At 44.2% G+C, this 7,657-nt stretch overlaps 1 protein-coding gene across 1 annotated transcript; it reads right to left on the bottom strand.

Moving 5' to 3' along the window:
• Positions 1-277: 277 nt before the first annotated feature.
• Positions 278-7,657, bottom strand: LOC149463625 (tubulin beta-4B chain). The gene is made up of 4 exons (XM_089675207.1): positions 7,501-7,657; positions 2,989-3,097; positions 2,802-2,912; positions 278-1,820 (listed from the first exon to the last, which is right to left on the bottom strand). The coding sequence occupies exons 1-4, from the start codon at positions 7,555-7,557 to the stop codon at positions 760-762; spliced, it is 1,338 nt and encodes a 445-aa protein (XP_089531333.1). The 5' UTR covers positions 7,558-7,657; the 3' UTR covers positions 278-759.

The following is a 7,657-nucleotide window of genomic DNA, read 5'->3' as shown; positions in this document are numbered from 1 at the left end:
TAAATTTAACATGCACTGCAAAGTTAATGTCATATGCTCTGTCCCTGGAAATACTAAGCACCAGCTGCAGTGAAAAGAAATTAAGGCAAGTAAGGGACCCAACAAGATTTGCTCCATATTGGGCAAGGTAACTTGCTTTACAGCAGAGTACAGGGTTTGTGTATTTGGCGTGTCACATCAGTTTACCCATGTCACTTTTCTCCATCAGGTTTCGCATCCATCTTTGGAAACACAAGCAGTCATTTGTACATCCATTATAAAAAGGACACCAACAAGCTTATGAAAAAAAACTGTTTAATAGTTATTTTTCTGTACAACTTGCATTGAAATATGAACATGTGTTTAGGTCAAGAACAGTAGTATTTAACAGCTAGTACTCCATTTTAGGCTTCTCTGCTGCAGCACCTGTGCCAAGATGTGCAGGCAGTTGGCTCCTAGTGCCAGTTGCCTGGCTTTAGAAAGTCCCCAAGCTTAACAAGCACACATAAGGAACTGTCAAGCATATACTTTCTAGTTTAGTGAATACTGAAGCCAGAAAACTAGCATTCAGAAAATAGCCCCTGTATTTCTCAGGTTTCCTTTATAGGAAACCAAGTTGGCAGCCCTGTGTAAGGTTTTGAATACATGAAGGCCAGACAAACCTTGAGTTTCACCTTAAGGCAAGTAAGCAATTCAGTGGCTCAAGACTTCTGAACAAAAACATGGAAAGAACACAAACAAGTAAACAGAACAGGTATGAAAAGGAACAGTTAAGTTGGATTATGCAGCTTCTTCCTCAGCCTCCTCTTCAAATTCACCCTCCTCTTCTGCTGTGGCATCCTGGTACTGCTGGTACTCGGACACCAGGTCATTCATGTTGCTTTCTGCCTCAGTGAACTCCATCTCATCCATGCCCTCCCCAGTGTACCAGTGCAAGAAGGCCTTTCTACGGAACATAGCAGTGAACTGCTCAGAGATGCGCTTGAACAGTTCCTGAATGGCTGTGCTGTTACCGATGAAGGTGGCGGACATCTTTAGGCCTCTTGGTGGGATGTCACAGACTGCAGTCTTCACGTTGTTGGGGATCCATTCAACAAAGTAGCTGCTGTTCTTGTTTTGGACATTCAACATCTGCTCATCCACCTCTTTCATAGACATTCGGCCTCTGAACACAGCAGCTACAGTCAGATAGCGGCCATGACGTGGGTCACAAGCAGCCATCATGTTCTTGGCATCAAACATCTGCTGCGTTAGCTCAGGCACTGTTAAGGCACGGTACTGTTGGCTACCGCGGCTGGTGAGTGGGGCAAAGCCTGGCATGAAGAAGTGCAGACGAGGGAAGGGAACCATGTTGACAGCCAGTTTACGCAGGTCAGCATTCAGCTGACCAGGGAAACGCAGGCAGGTTGTGACTCCACTCATGGTGGCTGATACCAGATGGTTCAAGTCACCATAGGTGGGGGTGGTGAGTTTGAGAGTTCTGAAGCAGATGTCATACAGGGCTTCATTGTCTATGCAGTAGGTCTCATCGGTGTTCTCTACAAGCTGGTGCACGGACAGGGTGGCATTGTATGGCTCTACTACAGTGTCAGACACTTTAGGGGAGGGCACAACGCTGAAAGTGTTCATAATTCTGTCTGGATACTCTTCTCTGATTTTGCTAATAAGGAGGGTACCCATGCCAGAGCCAGTCCCACCACCCAGAGAGTGTGTGAGCTGGAAGCCCTGGAGACAGTCACAGCTTTCTGCTTCTTTCCTTACAACATCCAATACTGAGTCAACCAGTTCTGCTCCTTCTGTGTAGTGACCCTTTGCCCAGTTGTTTCCAGCACCACTCTGACCTGAGGGGGAAAAAAAAAAAAAAAAAAAAAAAGTTGAATTACATAGATATAACATGAATAGCCTTTAAGTTCAGAAATCTAGAGCAGCCTATTAGAATTCATTTTGTACTGGTATAATACCACAGATATTACATGAGTATTTGATGAACAGATAGTATGAGTTTCTATTCTGCACAATGTTTACCTGCCTGTTCCCAGCTTTAGAATGCACAGATCAGTGCTCATTTCAAGATGTTATGAAAGTGTTAAGCCATCTTGAATGGCTGTCCCAGGATGACTTAAGACAGACATTAGGAGTTTGCATGGCAGACTTTAGTGCTCAATTTTAGACTGACAGCCAGTAGAGGAACCAACCTTAAACATCCAAGGGGTACTGACAGCTAGGGTTCAATTCATAAACTAGCAGCACATTTCAACTCATCACCTAGACACTTTCCCAGCCCTACACGAGTTACCAGGTATAAGGTTTCTAACTGGTTTCATGTCATACAGCAGTTTCTCAGCCAGGATTCCACTAGATTTTAGAGGTTCTTTCAACTTTGGCAGATGGAACTCTCCACCTGAAGGAGTTTAAGGGCCATTGGGTGAAGGTAGTTAACACAACCATGGATGCTCATTAGCAGAGATGGTTGGTGAGAAAACCCACTTCACAATCATAAAGGAGTGTTACTGACCAGAGAAGTGAACTATTTTCACCATTTTGCAGGCCATCTGATTCAACTGTACATGGAATAAACTCCAAGTAGGAGGTTCCCCATACTTTAAAACAAAGGGTTTGAAAGGCAGTTATACATGTTCTAAAATGTAATGTTTTTCCTGCATTTAATCAGGTACAGAATAGTAATTCATGCATCAATTAAAGTACTGGCAACCATGCCAAGTCAACTGGTTAGACTATGTAATCAATGCAAGCCAACAGAGGTTGGGCCTTACCACTGCACACCCATCCTTGCCTCCAGTACACCATTCACTTCCACTTACCAAACACAAAGTTGTCTGGTCTGAAGATTTGCCCGAATGGTCCAGATCGCACAGAGTCCATTGTGCCTGGCTCCAAATCCACCAGAACTGCACGGGGAACATATTTGCCACCTGCAGGTATACATTAGATTGTAAGAATCATATTAACTTTCTGCATGAGAAGCACCAAACATGTAGAGAACCTCACCTGTGGCTTCATTGTAGTAGACATTTATTCTTTCCAGCTGGAGATCACTGTCACCATGGTACGTGCCAGTTGGGTCAATTCCATGTTCATCACTGATTACTTCCCAAAACTAAAAAGACAGAAATGCATTAAATTTTAATTCGAGCATCATTACTTTACTGTATAGGTCTCATTACTAGAGTCTCCAAGACAAGCTGTGCTTGTCTAGATCCTGACCTTAGATGTCAGACGCCTCCATCCATATAGTCTTTAGAGAAATGCAAACTATGCAGTACACTGACCAACCCAAAAATCCATTAAACCTTGTATACTACTAAGCCAATACACCTAGTAGTCACTGCAGAATCAGCTTGTTAAATAGTTAATCTGGTTTGAAAAAAAAAAAATAAACCCAAAGTCCATCTAGTTCAACCAAGATGAATAGTCATCAATACACAGATCCTCCCAAGTCATTTGATACTTAGCCTTGCCTGTCATTTGTCAAATTACTAGAATGGGTCACTACACTTAGAAATAGGCAAGTGGTGTAATCTATGAAGTCATTTCTTTATTTGAACACTGAGGAGCACGTAGATATATGGAACTTCCCACTATTTATATGCCAGTTATGGGTCATTTAATGCAATTACAGATTGCCTTTACAAGATAGTCCACCTCTTGCAAAAATGCATTCATAAAATCATCAAATGTTTGCTTTGGAGCCTGTACAGCACTGGAGCTGATCAGTGGGTTGCAGATGCAATGCACAGGCTCCTGCAGAGACTCCCCAGCCCTGTATACTGGTTTGGCTACCTTATAAGGCTGAAAGGTCATCAACAGGACTATCAATGCAGTGAAATCACAACACTTAAGCTCCATTGAGAGCTACAAGCTCTGCCATAGTGATATGGGACTTTTCTTATTCACAGATCCCTGTGCATGGATGATGTAGGTAGCGCCACACAGCTACTCTACATTCAAAACAGGTATGTGCAGGACATGACCATGTTACAACCCAAGTATTGCTGCAACATGAACCATGGTGAGAAGACTTGACTTAAAGCAGAGTTTCGCTCAACCCATCAAAAAATAAAAGTCAGCAGCTACAAAAACTGCTGTAGTTAACAGCCACTTACCTGTCCCTCAGTCCTGTGGTGTCCCCCACAGCTCGTTCCACCGGCCATCCTGTATTCCAGGAGGCTGGCATATTCAGTGTGGGCACCCAGCTGTGAGCTTGTGGCTTCAGAGTTGGGTACCCACTGCGCATGCATGAGTAGCGATGCACTTCGTGACTGGTCCTGTAGTCTTTTGGGACCAGTCACGTGTCACAAAAGACTACAGGGAGGGAGGACACCTGCTTCCGATTGCCTAGGCAATCGGACCGAAGTGGGAGCAGGTACCTGCTCCTCCCGATGCCAATCTTTAAATGGGGAGCAGTCCTTAAAGCAGAACTTCCTTTTGGGTGGAGCTCCACTTTAAGCCAACTCTTGCCATTCCAAAATGATTAAGGGACCCTCATTCTGCACTCCCAAGACAAGAAAACAGCAAAAAAAAAAAAAAAAAAAATAGAAGCCACTACTAAGAGGTTAAGACCACTTTGTGGAGATGTCCCACTATCAGGCCCAAGTCAACCAGTTCTCATACAGGACAGACATTCCAATCACACGTTTTAATAAAAGATGTGGGGCAGGTTGCTGTGATACATTTGCTTTAGCCATGAAAGGCCTGATGAAATTACTATATTGACCTGCAAAGTGCCCCAGATGTAGCCAACTGTACAGTACACACTAGTACAGGAGTCTCCAAACCACAGCCTGTGGGCCACATCCAGCCTGCAGCTAGGATCATTGTGCAGATTGAGTGTAGGTCACCACATGCAGTAGGACAGTTGGGAGGAAGCCCTACTATATAGGCAAGGCATTGGAGTACCACAGCTAGCTAGAAAAAGTACTACCAGCAATTCAACTGTAGTAGATGCCTGCAAAATAATAAAAAAAAAGTTATTTAACAAACGCAGCAATGCACATCACTGCACTGATCTCAGCCCCACCACACCACCTGCTGCATTTCAAATGTAAACTTGGCCTTAAGGCTGCATTGCAACATGTTAGTCTGTAGCATGCTCAAGCACCATCTCCCCCCTTTTTTTCTGCAAAAGTGCATTCACTTTTCCTGAAAGGAAAATTTAGCCTTGAAAGCCGGTTAACACCAGAACACGATCCAGGAAAACCACATTCCATGCACGTTTCCCACACTGCATTCAGAAAAGCACTGCCTCTGCAATTTGCTGCAGGTGCAAATATATTATCAGCACCCCAAACAGTGCCTTTTTGAAAGTATGCATATACTACTCTGTTCAATCTCAAATGAATGGGGAAAACCCATCCTGTGTGAACCGGCCCTTAAGGTCAGCAAAGGCTGCCTATGATCTGCTTTAATCGCCACCTCCGGGCTCGTACACAGGTTGACCCCTCACTGGTTGATGGGACGGCTGGCATCCTGACAATGCGCCTGCCCAACATAATGCCTGTGTGACAACACTTTAAGCATATCTTTCATGTGACAACTTATAGCAGTCCATGCATACCAAAGAAGCACATGTGCCAAGTTTTGGCACTGAGCCAAGTGTTTTATGTATTGCGATCTGCCATTAAGAAACTACGGCACTGCAAGTATGATTTGCTGTTTTTTTTTAGCAAGATCCAAAGAAATGCACGTTCAGGGATTACTTTGTTGCGAATGCAGCCTGAGGACAGAACTTCCCCTGTCAAAACCTGTCCACCCCCTACTGCTACAGCCATGCTAGACATGTAGAGATTTTTTAGATAAAAATATTTGTACATTCGATAAAGGTCATTAAAAGTGTCACTTTAAAAAATGAATGTAAATGCTGAATGAAAACCACATACTGTCCAAAAGTCCAATGAGTTTTTTTATTTTGCTACTCTGAATTATCCTGCTGCGGTTTAAAAACAAAGTGTTGATTTCACCCCATTAATGATCAGAAAATCAAATTAATGCTCTTAAAACGATAAAGGTCATTTAAGACAAAACACCTATAAGTGTATGGCCTGCATTAGTGATTTGTGAGGGCAGGGGCATTGAGGGTTTTTAGTCCAGACATCGAAAATTATGGAGAATTGTGCACTACATATGGAGTATCATGTCTTACTATAGGCTAAAGCCAACCACATACTGTACAGATTGTTAGTCTGTAAAATGATGTAATAGGGCAAGCCAAAAGGGTACTTTTAGCCTGGATTCACACTGATGTGCAGAATTTACACTGGTTTCTGTGTGATCTCCACACCACATAATCGCGCCCCGTTAACACAAACCATTGCAGATGTGCATTTTAAGTTAATGACACCCTAAAATCAGTTTGTAAAACACAACGCAATGTGCAGAACTGGACCCCAAAAAAAAAAAATTCCTGCACTTGGTGCAATTTGAGCTATACAAGATGTATGGCTCAGATTGCACCATACAGAAATCACATGTGATCTGCATAGGAATGTAATGTGCCGCACCAGTGTAAACTCAGGCTTAATGTCAAATCGGACAGGCCTGTGCCACATAGCTGATGGCAGATCTAAAGGAGATTGTATGGTCAGCCTTGGATACAAATCCATGTTCCAGGTCTTAAGTGGCGCACTCACTCATTTCCATACACGCGGTAATCTATATAGATGACAGGCTAGGTGTACACCTCTGTTGTGATTGAGGAGCTTTTCACCAATAGGGAAGTATTGACTTTGATACTCCGAGTGCCACAGTGTACAGCCACACTATGAACAGCTGTCATACTTTCCTATGAAAGGGGCGGTTACAAAGGCACTAGCTTTCTATTAGAGAAAACAAAGCCTCAAACCCCCACACAGAAAAACGCATCTGCCATGTATTGAACCAAAAACCAGTAAAAGGAAAAAAAAAAATTCACCAACCCTTTCCAAAAGTGCATAGATATGAACATGGCCAATAGAAACCCATGTTAAATACACTGTAGGGAGTTTTTCAAAAACAGGCTTGAACACTATACAACCTGATGGCACTATATCTGCCATAAGCCATGTAACACAAGAGCCTGCCTGATTTCATAGATGTCTGGCTTTGCCCTCATTATGTATTAGATCTGAAGGAGATCGCACAGTGTATGGGCAGCGCCTCCGATCCATCACCCAGGTGACCCCCAATCCCGCCAACCTCAACATTTGAATTTGAAACCTGCAGCGCACGTGACTTAACAGGTTGAAAGGCCACGCCCCACTCCCCGACCGCAAACCACGCCCGCCCTGACAGGAGACTACCTCGTGACTGGCTGTTGGCCTAGAGGCGGGAAAGGCCGCGGTAACCGGCTTTTTAACCGCCGGTCAGTATATGAGGAACCCCCTGAGTGCCAGAACCCGCGGCCCAATAGCTCGTCCGCGGTTAGTACATTTGGAAAAGATAGGCCCACTTCCGCACAGGCCGCTGTTCGTCAGAGAAGAGCAGGGAGAGAAACCCGCCGCCCGCCTCTTCCCTTCGACAGCTCACCTTGGCCCCAATCTGGTTGCCGCATTGGCCAGCCTGCAGATGCACGATTTCCCTCATTATGTCTGTACGTAGTGTCGCTGGAAGCCCCGAGAATAATGTCTCTGGCTGTGTGCGCAGCTACTTTTATAGGTGAATCCTAGAGCGCTCCTTTCCGGCT

This window comes from Staurois parvus, unplaced genomic scaffold, assembly GCF_062004578.1.
Source record: "Staurois parvus isolate SC_StPar_1 unplaced genomic scaffold, SC_StPar_1.0 ptg000154l, whole genome shotgun sequence".
Lineage (NCBI taxonomy): Eukaryota > Metazoa > Chordata > Amphibia > Anura > Ranidae > Staurois > Staurois parvus.
Note: the sequence above shows the minus strand (reverse complement) of the source record. Positions and strands in the feature narration are given on the sequence as shown.

What these genes read in the sequence shown, in the direction of transcription:
- LOC149463625 (XM_089675207.1), bottom strand. Translation starts at nt 7,557, where the DNA reads ATGAGGGAAATCGTGCATCTGCAGGCTGGCCAATGCGGCAACCAGATT. An exon ending in GCAACCAGATTGGGGCCAAG is followed by an intron (nt 3,098 to 7,500) that starts GTGAGCTGTCGA and finishes CTGTCTTTTTAG; the next exon opens with TTTTGGGAAGTAATCAGTGA. An exon ending in CTACTACAATGAAGCCACAG is followed by an intron (nt 2,913 to 2,988) that starts GTGAGGTTCTCT and finishes GTATACCTGCAG; the next exon opens with GTGGCAAATATGTTCCCCGT.